General features: G+C 39.1%; 1 protein-coding gene across 5 annotated transcripts in view; it reads right to left on the bottom strand.

The window, feature by feature from the left end:
* Positions 1 to 17,747, bottom strand: part of LOC109962356 (regulator of G-protein signaling 6-like) — a 71,953-nt gene that overhangs the window by 8,122 nt on the left and 46,084 nt on the right. For all 5 annotated transcript variants that reach the window (XM_020604024.1, XM_020604025.1, XM_020604023.1 and 2 more), the window contains exons 3-13: positions 12,241 to 12,337; positions 10,621 to 10,671; positions 9,251 to 9,357; positions 7,429 to 7,480; positions 6,018 to 6,082; positions 5,761 to 5,837; positions 3,797 to 3,878; positions 3,436 to 3,510; positions 2,973 to 3,074; positions 2,745 to 2,806; positions 930 to 1,040 (exon numbers count right to left, since the gene is read on the bottom strand). In XM_020604024.1, the coding sequence (XP_020459680.1) occupies positions 930 to 1,040; positions 2,745 to 2,806; positions 2,973 to 3,074; positions 3,436 to 3,510; positions 3,797 to 3,878; positions 5,761 to 5,837; positions 6,018 to 6,082; positions 7,429 to 7,480; positions 9,251 to 9,357; positions 10,621 to 10,671; positions 12,241 to 12,337 (881 nt within the window). The remainder of the gene's footprint in view (positions 1 to 929; positions 1,041 to 2,744; positions 2,807 to 2,972; positions 3,075 to 3,435; positions 3,511 to 3,796; positions 3,879 to 5,760; positions 5,838 to 6,017; positions 6,083 to 7,428; positions 7,481 to 9,250; positions 9,358 to 10,620; positions 10,672 to 12,240; positions 12,338 to 17,747) is intronic.

The following is a 17,747-nucleotide window of genomic DNA, read 5'->3' as shown; positions in this document are numbered from 1 at the left end:
TATGGCGTTGAAAACTGGGGAAATACATACAAAAGCTCACTTCAACCATTGTATATATTACAAAAAAGAGCGATAAGAATTGTGCATAAGATGGGGTACAGGGATCACACCAATGTAGCTTTCATACAGTCTAAATTGTTAAAATATTTTGATTTAGTGGGATATAAGACTGCTGTGTTTATGTAATAGTAAGAGAATTGATGAGTTTAAACATAAATATAAAGGTATGTGTCAATCAAGATATATGCAAGAACAGGCTCAATGATTAATTAGATGGAACATTGTGGGTGTGGTGTATGAATGTTAACACTTTGTAATAATTCTTTAGTATATTACTTGTGTGGTGTAGAAGATAATTATTTAAGAATGTAATTATGTAAGAATGTTAACACTGTTATAATTCTTTAGTATATTACTTGTGTGGTGTAGAAGAGAATTATTTATGTAGAGATACTGCTTGCAAATCAATGATGGTAAGATGATGTCATGGGGTAGGACTGGATAAGTCTGACTTCTTCCTACTCCATTCAAGCATGTACTAGGTATAAGCAAATTAATATTGGATTATGTGTACAATCATGTGTGTTGTCATATCAACTGTTTTTACATGCTTGAAAGAATAAATCAAATCAAATCAAATTGGTCTCTGACATGTCTGAGGAGTGATTTCACTGTGATATTGGTGTCTTGGAAAGTTGTGTATTATGATGACACCAATCTGAAAATCGTTCATTTAACCTCTCCCAGGGATATTTTCTCCTTCGCTGCCATTAATCAATTCAAGTTAAATTATTAAGCTACATTAGGGACAATGATTTTATGTCTGCTCTAATTAATTCCTCCATAATTCAAACAAACCAGGAGTTCAGAACATACAACGGAGTACAGTATTCACCGGAAAGTGAAACTGCTGGTTCGTGGTTTTGTACCTGGCCTCCAGATCCCAGAAGCAGGGGTCATCACTGGTCCATGGGTTGGATGGTTCTGGTGCCGTCACAAATGGGTCATACTCCATGTACTGCTCAGTGTAGGTTATCAGACTGACACACAAACACATAGGATAGAGGGGGTGAGGACACACAGTAGTACAGTAGCTGGTCAAAGGTTAAAAGACAGGTTAATGCTGATATTTTTGGCCATGTGTTCAAGATCAGCACTTCCTCTGTTTACTCGATGATTACGACTTTCAGTTTTCAAAAAAAATTTGAGTGAATTACAAAAAAGGAAATTATTAAGAAGGAACATCAGTTGTGATCAAAATCACTAGATGTGAATCTTTGATAGTCTGAAATAAACAAGAACTGAGACGCAGCGGAGCAGAAAGTGCATCAACAGCAGCAGAGCTCAAAATGTTTTAATGGTCACAGTTTAAACAATAATACAATGAATTATAAAGTTTTGTGTATTATAAATCTCTTGAGCCCACAGGAGGAAACCATGGCACGATGTGTAAACAAGTAAGACTTCCTTAGCTCAGTGACTCCAAAGCTGAGCTTGGCACAAAACAGTGGCTCATCTTCTCAGTGCCCTCCTTTGACTATACAGTGAGCATCATTTGGCATCATCAGCCTTTTTTTTATTATTTAAAAGACAATAAAAATAAACCGCTTCTCAATTCTTCTTTTATGGCTTTCAGAGTTTTATGGTCCAGACTGTTTAGACAGCTGAGACCAAATGAGGCACTACATAGCCAAGCATCAACAAACCGCTGCACACCCACAGGTAGGAAGTCTTTTTTTTTTTTTTTTTTTAACAGTTAGTCCACATTCTGCGTATTCATGATCTAGTGCATTTTGTTCAGCAGTTGTCAACAGCAGCTCAGTCTTGCTACAACAGTTGGATCTAAGAAAAAAATCCAAACAACAACAGCATTCCAAACTCACTGACCTCTGAAAATGACTACATTTGATAAATAATTCCTAATGTGAAGCAACTAAACAATAAATGTATGATGCTATTTGTTGTGAATGATATCATCCACCATCATTAATGTTGCTTCATGTTGTTTTGGGGTCAATGTCCCAAATTTTCTGCTCTGTGGAGCACCAATTAAACTCTGCTCAGCGCATGAAGTCAGGAGGTTAACGGGTCTTGGACACAGCAGTCAAGTAGCCACCAGTAATCAGTTTCTCTGCTCTGCTGGGAGGTAATGTCGGTCCTGACTGACTGAGCAGAGGAAAGGACAAGCAGGGAGGCAAACACCGAGGTGTGTCAGCTGCTGGTCAGGGACAGGGAGTAGAAACACATATACAGCATCTGTCATGCAGCGGCCCCACAGTAAATCACATCTTTTAAGCTTATAATGTTCCATTTCTGAGAACTAGACAAACCACAAACCCTAAGTTTTTTCACACTCTGAAGCATCTTTTAAACTTGTCCTCTTAACAAATGGTTTGTGCTGAAATGCCTTTGTCCTTAGCCTCTGTTATAAAAATGTTATTATCTGGAAATGAGTCCTCAAGCTTTTAGTTTTAAAATAAGGGGAAACAATCTGCTTATTTATTTCTAAAGCAAATTAACTTATTTGGAGTATTTTCTAATATCATTGCTAAATTTGCTTGGACCTATTGCAACACCATTTGCAGTGTTAGTTTAGGTAGGGCTGCTATCCTTCCACACCTGACATGAATGTTCCAAGGAGAAAAAACAAGCTTGTATTTGAACGTTTCCGAACAATCAGGCTGTGCTCAACAGGAAGCGCAGTGTTTTCAGTGTAACCAAGAAATGAATTTCCTATACTGTACCTTTCAGCAACTTTAGACATCTTCATACAGTGGCGATCCAGCTGTGTGTTCAGGAATAAGATCTGAAAGAGGAGATGAATGGAGTCAGTGTTTGTAAGTGTTTGGTCCTGGCAGAGCAAAAATCATACTACACAGTATAAACATGGAGGTTAACTAGCATGCTGGCACCCACATAATGCATGTTCATAATTTGTAGCAAATGCTTTAATGCGCAACCTTCGGACTTGCCTCTTTCTCAACATCCTCCTTGGTGCCTTTTCGGCAGTGGTGCGAGGGAGTATGTATGGGACTCTGAGACTGTGTTCCCTCCTCCACCAGACCATATACTGACTGGGCCATTTGAACATGGTGACAGACGAGAAGTGGGAGAAGGAAAAGAGACAGAATGTGTACTTATTATGTTCATGCAGTGTAGATAAGGCATGTAAACACCTGCCAAAAAGGTGGTTGTGCATGGTGCAAATCATGTGGATATGATTAAGTTGTTTATGAACTTATGTCTAGTATTTATAAAAAGTTATTTTAAAATGAAAATCAGATTTTTGATGAACAGTATTTGTTGTAAACTACTATAAATCTTTTAAAAAAAGCAAAAAGCAGGTTTTCTTCCATTTTCAAAAACTTGAACAACCCTCATCTTAATGAACTTTCAGAAGATTTGAGGCTTAGCGCCACGCTCCTCCTGCTTTACCTTCTTAACTCTGTGAGGGTTCTTCAGGCGTCTACATTTTCTGATGTCCATCTCTGTGGTGTTGACGCATCCAGGCTGGAGAAATCACAAGGGGGGGGAAGAAGCATTACTGCAAACCACATGCAGAAATTTTAATACCTACATGTTAGAAGTTTACAATAAACCCAAACAGAGGTATGGAAATAGAAAATACAGAGAGCAGGGATGAAGGAAAGGTGGGCGGCACATGCAGAAATGTTAATACCTACATGTTAGAAGTTTACAATAAACCCAAACAGAGGTATGGAAATAGAAAATACAGAGAGCAGGGATGAAGGAAAGGTGGGCGGCTACAATCTCACATGCACAGACGGAGGCTTACCACAGGCCTGTGGACGTCCCAGAAGGCTCTCTCCTGGCTGTCAAGAATCTTCCTCTCAGTTTTATCTTTTTTCCTGTCTATCCTGTGGATTAAATCAGTCAGTGTGAGAGGCCTTGCAGCTTTCCTGACATCACTATTAGATGTAGCAGTTTGAATCCGGAGAGAAAAAAAGACTAGTTGAGGATGTCCATCAGTTTTAATAGTATTGAAGTTCATGTGCTCAAGGATTTGACATGGTCCCTGCACCCATCTGTGCACCATCTCCTCTGGTGGGCACACACAGTGTTCCTACACTGTGGTCTACTCTGTGGACAAATCTCCAGAAAGCACATCCTCCCTTTGTGCAATGCTGATCAACCTGTGCCCACGACAGTGTCTGTATCTGGAGACGTAGGCTGTGTGCGTCTTAAAGGCTTTCCCAGCGATGAAACGACAAATTCTGCTACTGGTATTTACCCAGTACATAGTAATGGAAAGTACATATTCGTACTGGACTTGTGTACATTTTCAAGGTTGCACTTTACTTGAATAGTCCAATCTTTTGCTACCTTACACTTCTCTACATTTTATAGGCCAATAGGATTTATGACATCTGACAGTTAAGCTACTTTTCAGATCATGATTTTACATAAAAAAAACATGAGCTCTTATAAAATATTTGTTATAAACTATGCAATGGTTGTTAAAATGATCAACACAATGACCGAATGCAACAGTATTGTATTTTTTCACATAAGAGGAACAATAAAATAAGTACTGTCCAGTTATTTGGCTCTTACAAGGTCATTTTCTGCACTTCAGTACTTTTAGTTTTCATACTGTTCTTGTTTACTTTACTTCCTGGTGGCTGTGACATCAGTGTGTGAATGTTTGTGTGTGTATGTTTGTGTGTGTGAATAGAAAATAGTGTAAAAGCACTTTGTGTGTGCTCCATTGCATAGAAAAGCGCTTTACAAGTATAAGACCATTTACCATTTACATTTAGTTGCTTCATAAAATATTAAGACCACTTCATGTTTCACACTTTGTGCTGTAGAGTTTTAAACCAATAAAATTACAATTTCTGCCCAAAAATGCACACCCAGTAACCTATAATGACAAAGTTTAAACATATTTTTAGAATGTTTTGCAAATTTAACATGATTAAAACGGAAATGTCTCATTTACAAGAGTATTCAGACTGTTTGCTGTGGTAGATGCATCCTGTTCACTTTATCTTTGAGATGCATTAGAACTGACTGGAGTCAACCTGTGGCATAATGAACTGATTGGACAGAGGTTAATAATCTACGCACCTGTGTATTATTCTACTACAAAACATAATGGGGTCTGAATACTGTCTGGAACCTTTACATTTCAGGAGACCTCCAAACAGTCAGCCACAGCAGCATGCAGACTGTTTCCTAGACAAAAGAATCGTTCTGTTTGACTGCCAGCTGACGAGAGATGTTGGTAACACACCAAGAGCCAGTCATTAGGATGTACCCACTCACAGTGATTAAAAGAAGTCATGCAGGGGTCTGTGTGTTTCCTGTCTGGCTTCTATCATTGTGGGAAATAAGAGTTCTTACTTTATCACGTTATCCTTTGGATGTGATTTATTTTCTTGGATATATAATAAATTTTATAAAAGACAACTTTGCATGAAGATGTGCATATTTGCTTCTCTTGTGTCACTTCTGTCTCCAATTTCCAAATGTTCCAAAACCATACTGTATCACTACTGATTAAAAAATATATATTATACATTCTTCATGTATATTATACATTATATATATACTATACATTGCAGTGCACCGATCACTCTGGGTAGGTATGGTAAAGAAACCTTGGCTCTCATGATATTGGAAGTTGCACATTGACATTATACCTATGGTTTGTCTTTTACTGTACCTCAGGTGTGAATGACATCACTATGTGCATTGTAGTTTTTTTGCGTTGCCGTGGTAACAATGCACACTTACTTAACCTGGGCTTCAGCCTGCATGTAGATAAACTCCCACTTCCTGGCAAAAGCTCTCTGCAGCCTGGCTAGGTTCTCCTGTTAGACAGAAGAAACACTGAAACATTTTATAATAAAAAACATTTACAGGAAAAAAGGTATACTGAGATACAATTTAGATCTTATATCACCACACACACAAGTCTGGCCTCTGCCCCAAGCTGGACATACAGATCAATACTAAGCAGTTATAGCTGGGGGGGTCATTCTAGCACTCACCGCCTCATAATCTGCCAGCTCCAGCCTGGTCTTATTCTGCATGGTCCGCTTGCACAGGTAGATAGCTAAAAGGCAGAAAAAGACAGGACTGAAGACGGGTTTGTCCGTGTGCACTCCCCAACTCCATTCATCCATGTATATCCATATAACTGCTTCACCTCTCCTCACATGAAGATTGCAGGTTTCCTCTCTCTCGCTTTAGGATTATAAGGGGAGTGTGGAGAGGTACCCACCATGTTTGATATAACTCATGGTTTGCAATAGCCATGCAATGCCTTTAACATTCTGTAATTATTTCTCTATATGTTGTAGTAGTAGCCACTGTTAGTAGCAGAGTCTGCCATTCCTGTCAAGGATTAAAACTACCCACACATTTATATTTGCCAGTGCACTAGCTGGGACCTGCCCTCACTGAATAACAAGGAGATGAAATGAGGGTGAACTGGCAGACCTCCAGCAGAGACAGTAGGGGGGATGTGTGGGTAACAAAAAGCGGAAGTAAGAAGAGGATGTATGGATATATGGTGGCTCTGGTAGGCTTAAATAGCATGGGAACTTTCATTTAATTACATTATCTCCATTTAATGTCAAAACTAAATCTGTAAAATATAACTGAGGACAGGATGCTCCACACTGAAAACCACAATAATGAAATAACTTTATGGCTAGCAGCGGTTTAACAGGACAAACCATTACATTTTATTAAAAGAAACTCTGATAAATATTCAATCTTTGAAAAGTTGCATGTTTAACACATTTCTATGGAGTGATTCAGTATAAATGTGCTGTCATGTCAGACTGTCCACTAAATGAACTTTACAGATGCAATCCAACATAATCCTACGGCAAAGTCCAATTTAGTTGTCAAGTTTCCCGACTTCACCTACAGTCACTATTAAACGTGTGCATGTACAATTGAAATAAATTCCCACTTAGTTATTGATTCCTATTTAAAAGATGAACACTGTGGGAGTGCTACTGCCGCACTATAAATATTCACTTGCAGCTACACAAGCATATGCAATTAGATGTTACCCAGTGAAGATAATACAGGACCTGGAAAAAACACTTTATAAAGTGCTGTTTTGAAATTAATATAATCGAAACAGAGATGAGTAAATCCATCAGTAGTTGTTGGTTTGTTGCACCGTGCGCTTTATTTAATGTCTCAAAAAGATTTCTTCTTTAGACTTCACCAAAACATTTAATACAAGTAGTGTATATACAGTATAGCACTTTAGTTTGTTTGTTTACTAGTGGCACTATATTACTATTTAAAACTTATTTTATGACCAAGCGCTGATTTTTAAAACACAGGACATATTGTTTACTGACAGCTAAAGCACAAATAAATTCAATGCTTAAAAAAAACAAACTACAAGCTGTCAAAGTATCCCTCTAAGTATCTCACCATAGTCTGTGTTTTCAGGCTCCCAACAGTTGGAGGCCCAGAAATATGGTGCCTGCGGGGGGAGAAAGTGAAAAGGTGAGTGCACTGCTGCATATTATCTGCTGAAGTTTAATGAGTGAAATCTGTAATCAAAAATCTGGAAAGTCATAGCTATGCAGGTAAATATGTACTTTCTGAACTTTCTGGTAAAACCGGAGTGATGATAATGACCTTTGGGAGACAGCTGCTTTGCCTCTGAGACGCAGCAGTGCACATGATTGCAGCGCTATGTGAGCAATCAAAATATTTTTATTATCAAAACTGTACGCATTCAGAACAGCTGACTCCTAAAACCTTTCTGCCTGTAAGAGGCATCCTGGGTTGTTGCAGAGCTGTGGGAGTGCTGCAGTGTCACAATAAAATGAGAAGCGATGAAAGCTGCAAAACAAACAACGGGAAATCTAAACCATACAGCCAGCGGGCAAAGTACAGACGCTGACAGGACTGTCACTTGACAGGGCTCCACTTTTAAAACTGCCATTGTCGTGAAGAGAGTTATTACATGATGTTAATTGTTTTTGATTTTCCTTCGCTGTATTTCTTATCATCTTGTATTTGATTTGCCTTGAAAATGAAATGCTAGTGAACGGTGTTGATGAAGCTTTTCAGCCCTCCTCCTTCCCTTGCCTGCTCTTCTACTTCATTTTAAAGGAGGAGAACCAAGGTCAAAGCAAGGCAATGTGCAATGCTGTCCGGGTTAATTAAAATGCTCTTCCAGCTCTGGTGAAGACTCAGCCCTCCACCAAGACTAGGTGAAAAGGACAGAAGAAGATGCTGCACAGAGATCATTCTAATCTCACCACACGCCGCCCTACTGTTCCTCACTGAACAATTTAAAAACATTGCTGCCTCTTTTAAATTAGGAATTTCAGGATAAAACAGTCTGGCATAATTAATCTGACTATAATGCCACTGTGTTATCTGTGCAGGAGTAAAAAGTCTGCACACGTTGCTTTCTTTTTGTCCCTTGATGAGACCCGAACTCTAATTTACTATTTCACTACACCATAGCCACTCAGCCCAAACACAGACCTGCTTCCCTTGCTCGCTTGATGAATATTTTAACAGATCGCCATTCATTTTTAATAGGGTCACAGGATCCCAACACAGTACTGAAGAAGCTGTCGACAGCAGACAGGGCCTGTCATCGAGATCAAGATCGGTATGTTGTAATTCCATAACAGAACAAGTCATCTTCATGGGCCCTATGGGGACTTCATAAAAGCAAGCACCCACACAATCACATTAATATCACTGAGCTTTTGATTATCTCCCACATAAAGTAGGATGAAGAAGGGATTAGGTCTGTTATGAAAGGCAAAGGGTGATTTGCATTTATTGGAAAAGAATCCCATTATAACATAGAGCCATTATTAGAAAAGCTAGCTTTTTTTTATGCTACAATGTGCACGCAGAAACATCAATTCAACACTGGAAAAGTGATATAGCTATATATCAAGCTGTTTTAACTGGTTTAGATGTTTTTGGAGCAACAGTCTACAGTCATGGTAGTGTCTCTGTGCAGCTTAACATCATTGTACAAGTTGTCTTGTATATTTAATTTGTTCTTTTTTACAGTGATGTGTTTGACATGTACACAGTACTATGCATTGTCTTCTTGTCACTACCCATGCCACCAAACTTTAAGATTAACCCCAGACACTGAGTAGCTAAAAGCCCTTTTTCTCAGAAAACCACACACAGATCTAACTATAAAGATGATTTATTGACTAACTGCAGCCACTTTCACCACGTTTGTGTTTCACTTGACGCTCCGACTCACCTGAAAGCGGTAGAAAGTGCCGTCATCTTTGAGGGAGAGAACGTGGTCTGAAATAGGAAAGAAGTACCCCTGAGCTGCAATGAGACTCCCGATATGCATGGCCTCAGCTGTGAAAGGAACAGAACAAGGAGTACAGATCACAGCCGGTTCCCTCAGCCCTCACTATTATACAGTGTAGTGCAATATCTTTATGGATGAAATTACCTCAGTAGTAATAACATCAGGAGAATAAAGTCAAACTACACACTCATAACAGTGAGCAAGGCATGAATATAATACAATGCATCAGCTGCCAAAGAGAAGAATCTTCAGAACCCAGTATGATGATTTTTATTATGTTGAAGATTTAAAATGATGCCTGTTGCATCATTTTAAATCCACAGTGGCATTTCAGCTATAGGATTCAGCCTTGAAGTAGCTGCCATGTACGTGGATGACTCAGTGGCTGACTCAGTGTCACGGCCGTGGGCTATTATACCAACAATAAACTGCTCTCCCACCAGCACCACGCCTCAGGTCAGGCCAAGTAAACAATGAAAACACTGCAAAAACCAGACACTTTTTGGTTTTTGTTCAAACCCTTTCTGTTGCTTTTACACTCACATCCCAGTATCAACTTATAACAACATAACTGTTAACTTGTTTTTGTTAGAATCTAAACTGGAGAATGCTGCACCCAGAAAATGTTTATGTAATAACAGTTTTTATTTGCAAATACTAAACACTGGTGGAAACTAAGCACATTTACTGTACATAAGTGCAATTTTGATATATTTGTACTTTACTTGAGTACAATTTCACTACATTTTAGAGGCAAATATTGTACATTTTACTCCACCGCATTTATCTTATGACTTCCTGTAAGTTACTAGTTACAGAATACAACAGAAAACACAGTATGAGATAGACAGATATACGTAGAGAGTAGATAGAGAGTATAAGACTATTGATCCCTGGTGGAAAATTCACAAGCCAACCAGCAGTACTTCAAATTAAAAGCATCTAAGGTAGTTAAAATGAGCTCCCCCTTCACCAGCTGCAACCTTAAATGTGAAGTACACAATAATGCATCAGTACAGTAATTATAATCCAATAATATGGTAAACATTAATGTTAAATGTACCATTCTGCATAATGAGTACTTTATGCTTTCATGCTAATGCTTTTGTATTTTTACTTAATGTTTTGAATGCAGGACTTTTACTTGTAACCGTGTCATATTGCTACTTTTACTTCAGGGGTGAGCACTTCTTCCAACCCTGATAAATGTTTGCAGGTGCCGTGTATTTGCACATCTTTTAGTACGCAGTACAAGACTTGTAGCTGTACATGGGAAGCAGCAGTATCTGATATCATTTTTCAAAACGTACCTGGATCCTCAATGGACAGGTTCTTCATCAGCCACTGTACAATATCTGCACCTAAATCAGATCAGACAGAGAAAGACAAATGAGCAGGTGGGAGAGCTGCTATGATACACAGAAGATGGGAAAAAGTGAGAAAGGCAGTAGAAGAAAAGTTTTTCTTTGAGTCGCACTTTGTGGCTAAACGTAGATATGTTTTTTTCCATTACTCTTCCATTATGTCCCCCCCTTCAAATTAAAACAAAAAATAACAAAAGGAGGATAAAATAAATAGCAAGAAAACTAGATGACAAACCTAAACACTACCCTCAAAATTAGGTGCCACAGAAGGCAGGGGCACTGGCATTAATCTAAAGCAGCTTGCTGACATGTTTTTTAAAATATAATTGCAAAACAAGAAATTTCATGAGGAAATAAAATGATCTCATGCTACTCGTACTCAGGAGACTCATATTTAGAGACGTTTTTTTATGTGATGAGTACGGTAGGTAAACCTCCTGAAAAAGCATTTTAGTTTTTGCAGTGGAGATAGTTTCATCTCATCTGTGCTTCCTCCCTGCTTTCTCTCAGTTAAGTGAGGAGGTGTTTCACTCTATCATTCATTAGCTTCCAGGCCCTCGGCTCTCAGCTGCAAACATTCGAGCCGCTGCTTCGCACATCCATCCGCTGCCGTAGTAATTGAGTTTATTGATATGCTCTGCTTATGGCATATTGGGGTAATGTGCTTTCCATAAGTGCAACGACTGAAAACAAAAGAAGAATGTTAATAGCTGTTTTTTGTTTCCCTCATTCGTTTGGGGTGTGACAGAGCCTCCCACTGTGGCTGCAGCCTGTTCTAGTGATTTACAGTAGGTCATCAATCGAAGTGACTGCAAACCGGCAGCGGGGCGGCTAACATCCATCCCTACTTGTCAGATTAAACTGGCTACTAATATTTAAATTGTTCGGTTTTAAATGTTTATTTGTTTACAGAGTTTGACTAAGGATGCCTGTCCAGTGATTCACATGAACACAGTCCCGGCTCTACTGAAGCAATCGGGTTGATCTCCTTACTTAAAGGCACCTTGGCAGTAGGAGGCCAGCGATACTTATTGTGTTTCCACACACACATACACTGCACTTGCACTTCTATCTTTGCAAGGACACGCATTGACATAATCCATTCCCTAGCCTGTTACCCTAACCTAACCATCATAACTAAATGCCTAGTTCTAACCTAAACCTTATCATAACCTGGAACCTAAAAGCCAAGTCTTAACCCTCAAAAGGCCGTTTCAGAAAGTGAGGACCAGCCAAAATGTCCTCACTTTCCAAAAAGAAAAAACGCACTATATAGCAATTACAAGAACACACACACTTTTTCAAACATTTAATCATGTGCTGTCCTACCACTTTCCCTCCAGTTATTCTCCAGTGAAACACTGCAGCAGCCCCAGTACAACCATCGAACGCTTGAGATCTAGACTGTATAACATCATAACTGTGATCACAATATCCAATTTCTATGGGGCTTACCCGTACAATGCAGTAAGATGGTTGCTGAATAATACATTACATTTACAGTTAATGTTTAAACACTGCAGGATCTGTCACTGTCGGTTTTTGACATTTCTTTTATTTACCAACCTGTGACAACACTGGGTATTTTGGTCATGAAACTTTTGACAGTTCTGATGGGCACACCCTCCGTCTCATCCTGGATGCGAGTGACAATATCTTCAATCTGCAAAGGAAGGTGAACGGGCAAAGGGGAAAGAAAGGAGGACAGAGAGAAACAAAAGAAGAGAGTTTAAAAGTTTCATCAGACTGAAAGTTGAACACTATTCATGTTAGGTGAGAATCATTATAGTTGCTGTTACAGTGCAAAGTCAGCATTTAAAGAAACATTTAGCTTCAACCCTTGTAGTGTTCATTATTCCAGACCCCTAAGACTCTTGTGATAATGCTGAGGTGAATCACTTTTAGTCCATCATTTGGAGAAGAGGCACGCCTTGTTCACTTTAGCTTATGACAAACACATCACATTGTTACTGTACATGGTCATGATAGCAACAAAAGTCACTACCATAGTATAAAGTGGGAGGAAATGTGATATGAGCAGACCAGGAGCTTCACCAGAACAGCACGTGCCTTTCGTCTATTATCACAACTGTGCACAGATGCTTTTTTTTTGTTTGCATCAGAGAGTGGGAAGTGAGAAGCTGGTCGCTTTGGAGACAGCTACCACACAACTCAGACGCTATATATAAAACTGAATAAAATCCCAAAGAGAGAGAGAGAAAAGGAGTGAGAGGTGGTTACATATGTCTTTTAATACCTGGATCATTAACACAATCACATTAAAGAGGTGCTAAAAACAACATGTGCACACTCAGGCAATGCATGCACAGTTCTTTGGATTTGAGTAAAACACCAACCAACTGCCTGTGTTTCTCCTTTAGTACCCACTGTACTGTGTATTATACTCCAAATACATACACATGCTCTGTACAGCTTTCCTTCCCTTTATCTTTATGAGTATATTTATAGTGTATACAGGCACCCACCCACGCACACGACTACTCCTACATCAGACTCACACAGAGTCTCAGGAGTGGAAAGTAACTAAGTACATTTAGCCAAGTACAGGTTTGAGGTATCTGTACTTGGAGTATCTTTGTACTGTAGTTTGTACTCACTGCATTTATTTGATAATTTTAGTTACTAGTTACTTTTCAGAATCAGATGAATAAAACAAAACAGTTATAAGACTATACTGATCCCCAGTAGGAAACTCACAAGCTACCCAGCAGTATGTAAAGTACTTCAAAGTACATAAGGTAGTTAACATCAGCTCCACCTTTACCAGCTGCAACATTCAATGTGATCTACACTATAATACATCAACAATTATATTCCAATAATATGATATACATTCATGTAACTGTGCCACTATACTGTATATCCTGTACAAATCTTCAATTGTACGAGAAGCCCATTCATAATTATATCTGCAATATTACTGTATCATATTGTATGCCCTAGAATATACTAAAGTATTTTGGTCTGGATAATTTCAGTTAATTTCCAGCATAGAAGCCTTGTGATAAAGCTCAAGGTGAGGGAGGTAAATCTGGCAGTAAGTCCGCTATAGATGAGGCAGTCAGTTGCTTTACTTTATGCTAAAGTACCCTAACTGCAACTAGCTTCAAATTTAACAGCTAAGTATGAGAGTAGTATTGGTCTTATCAAATTGCCCACTCCTTTCAAGGTGCTAGATGACTGAACACTTTATCAGAGGGCTGCTTATTGCCAGCTACTGTAGTAACAGCATATCTATGGTACATTACTCCACCAAATATTAAAGAAAACAAAGCACACACACCACGTCTCATTCACTTCCAGCACAGATAAGACCAACCAGTCTGGAGACTCAAACTGGCAAGTCGTCTACTTTTACCTTTCTGCCCATCAGACTGCTGTCACCCTCTTCCTTATTCTTGCTGAAAGAAACAGATCTCAGCTGTCTGCCATATGCAAGGGCACAGGCAGCTTCAGGCTGCACATCAGAATCAATATAATAATGTGGCTCTAACAAGACCTTGATGGTGTGTGGAGACTGCTGCTCAAATGACTTTAATGGCTTCCACTGTCATGAACAATCTATTTCTGCCCTCCAATCAAAACGGCTTTTCACAACAGTTTTACTCCAAATTAAAACAACTGTCAACCCCAAACTCTTGGGAAAAAAATGCCAAAATTGCCAATATGACAAAACAAAATGCTACTAAAAATTAAAACACTTAATGTGCATCAGAGAAATGCTTCCCTTTACAACACATGGACTAACAGTTACATTGGATTAGTCATTAGCGTGAAATAAGGTATTGAACATGCTAGCATGAGGAATATTAGTCATACCAGTCAGCTTGAGCAGCAATAGCCACTAAAGTTCACCAAAGTGAAGAAACAAACTCCACTGCCCTCTCTGCAGAGCATTTACCACCCCCAGCACGGACTGTTCATACCCCTACCCTCCGGTCTGAGGCTCAGAAGTGTGAAATGCAGGACCTCTAGACTGAAAAACTCTTTCTGACTGCCATCAAACTCAAACAGCTGACTCAGGATCTACCTCATGTAATTCCATCTGTACCGTTTACATACTCATTTTGCACATGCACAATTGCATTTGTAACCCACCTTATAAAAGGGTACAATGTGCGTTATAATTCTGTTTAATGGTTTCACGTATCAAACGCTTTATTTTGAAAACCGGACGTTTTATTTTGGCAATTACAGGTGAAGAAGTCTTGCCATCGTGTGAAAAACGTAATGTGAAAAACGTAGTGTACAGTTAAACTCCTGCTAAACAAAGAGGAAAAAAAGTCCATAAGAACTTCTTAAAACAGAAAAAAAAAATTGTGAAACTCATCTTAAGTTCGAGGGAGCTCGTGCTTAACGTCAGACAACCTGAAGGAGCAAAACTTTAGTTTTGTTTTTTGAAAAACAGAACCCTTGGTAAGCTATTTCATAGTGTCAATGAATGTTAGCATGCTACATAGTGGTGGGCAAGTGAAGCCTCATGAAGCACTGAGGCTTTCCTAACAATTGTGCCGAAAACGAGTCAAAGCTTCAAGACTTCAGTGACGGTGACATCTGGTGGACAACTGAAGCCATAGCAGCCTCTAAAGAGCACGACTGAAGCACTGGCACTGTTTCAATCCCATGACAGCAATAAAAGTTCAGAAAAGTCTGTGTGGTCATTCAAGTGTTTTGTTCATTCATACCAAATAATGATTATATCGTCATTACAATAAAATATGCAGATGCTCTCCCCCATACTGTAAAACACATTCCAGATTAACCCAAACAATCAATGCAAATTATATTAAGGGTTAAATGTTGGTTAAGGGTTAATTTCAAGCTTTGAGCTTTATTTAAATACTGTACTAAAAGCCCCTAACAGGATTAGAGATCCTTCCTACTTTGCAAATGATCATGGTGTTTGAATTCAGAAACATTGTATCTTTTTTGTGTGAAGTGTTTAAGGAAAACCTTTAAAGATAATGGTTTGTCATTTGGGGACTTGTATGGTTGATTTGGAATGATTATTCACAGAAGCAGACATACATAAAATGTATGCCTTTCCTGAGAAAGCTCAAGAGTTGCCTGATAGAATGGCCTTAAAACTGTCAGGCACTGGTTGATTGCTGCATAGTCATCAGCAATGAAAGGCACAATGTCAGTACTAAGTGATGCCAGGGCTGCCCCTAAAGGTTCTCTCTGCTCATAAAGCCTATGGAGCATGGCATAGGTGCTGTGCCATCTGGTTGCGACCTCTTGAACAAGCTTTTTTGGGGGCATACCCATATTAGCTTGAATAAAGCACAACTTTTCCTTTGCTTTTGAACTGGACTTGAAGTGTGCCACTATTTTGCGGGCCCTAATGCGCATGTTTTCCAGCTCAGAAGTCTGACAGAGTGATTTTTTGACAATGAGATTCAGCATGTGGGCGAAGCAATAAATATGTCTAACATTTAACTGAGTAACACTTGCCACAATATTGTGAGCTCCATCAGTAACCATCCCACAGACCTTTTCAGTGATTCCCCACTCTGTCATCAAATTTGCAATTGCATCTGAAATATTAGCTGCTGTGTGGGTCAAAGGAAAATACTGCACACCTAAAAGCACAGTAGCCAGATCTAGGCTGTCTGACACATAATGGCAAGTGACACCAAGGTACGCATCCATGTTGACTGATGTCCACATGTCAGCAGTCAAACTAACAGCTGAAGTCTGCTTAATTTCTGCCAAGGCCTTCTCTTTGGTTACAGTGTACCTTGCTGCCACCATTGCCTTTACAGTTTTGCAGCTTGGAATGGAGTATGATGGGTCCAGGATTTTGATGAAATTTTGGAACCCTTCATCCTCAACGATAGAAAAAGGCTGACCATCTTTAACTATCATGTCCACCAAGGCCTCATCCAGCTTCTGTTTTCTGGACACTGTGTGGAAGACAGGTTGCTATATGAATATGATACACAACATCTACAATAAATAGACACACACATACATATATACAGTATATATACGTTTATATTTAGCTTACTGTCAGGATTTCCAGTGTTGACAGGGTCACTGGTTTGCTGGGTATGACTGTCATCATGCCTGGCACACAAGTGTCGCAGCATAAGACAACTCCTGTGTGCATAGCAAACACCGCAACTACAAGCAATTGTAATTTCGAGACCCATTTAAAAATTAACAATACAATTCAATTATGGAAACATAAACTGTATGCCATAAACTGCATTATACCTTATTGGGTGGTATGAGATCAAAATGATCCCAAACTTTAGAACGTCGCTTATTGGTGGTACTCGCCATGAACCTTGCCAAAATACTCTCACTCTCACTCTCCAAATCTCTATCTCCTCACAACCCCATTTTGAAGCATAATGATGCATCTTATATAGCTGGTATGGCACCAAACCACACAAATCTGTAAAACTCGTCAAGCTGTCATTGGCTCACAAAGCACTGAAACGCCATGAGCGTTGACACGCACTGAAAGACTATGAGCCAATGAAAAGCTTCGAAACATTTTGAAGGAATGAAGCGCTAAGCGAAACAGCGATGACGTTCGACATCGGTCACGTGACACTGGTGTTTTGATACAAGCTCCGACACAGCGTTTCGAATCACTCCGCTTCAGGACGAAAAGCCTCGGTATCATTTGCCCATCACTAATGCTACGCTAATGATATGCTAGCGTTAGCTAGTAGCAGCTCGAGAGTAAGAGTATGGTTTATGTTGTTAATTCATGTGTGATATGTGTTCATGTATGTGTTAGTCGAATGCAGAAGGGTATAACTCATGGTAATATACTATGCGGTGCCAAAAGAACAGAAGAGCACAAGTTAAAAGGATCCTTCACTGTTAAAATTGCCTGTATATTTTCACAATATATAGTTATTGATTGTGGACGCACAATATTGGAATCGATTATTTAAAGAAGATAACTTCATACATACTGTTGTATTTTTATTTGCATCCGTCACCTGCTGCTTTAAAGTGCCTTAGATTTGTGTTACTGCCTATTTAGATTTGGTGTTACTTATTCATCTACTTTATATTTCACTTGTATGATG

The sequence above is a fragment of the Monopterus albus genome, unplaced genomic scaffold (genome assembly GCF_001952655.1).
Source record: "Monopterus albus unplaced genomic scaffold, M_albus_1.0 scaffold63.1, whole genome shotgun sequence".
NCBI classification, from domain to species: domain Eukaryota; kingdom Metazoa; phylum Chordata; class Actinopteri; order Synbranchiformes; family Synbranchidae; genus Monopterus; species Monopterus albus.
The sequence above is the reverse complement of the archived record's forward strand: the minus strand, read 5'-3'. Positions and strand labels throughout refer to the sequence as shown.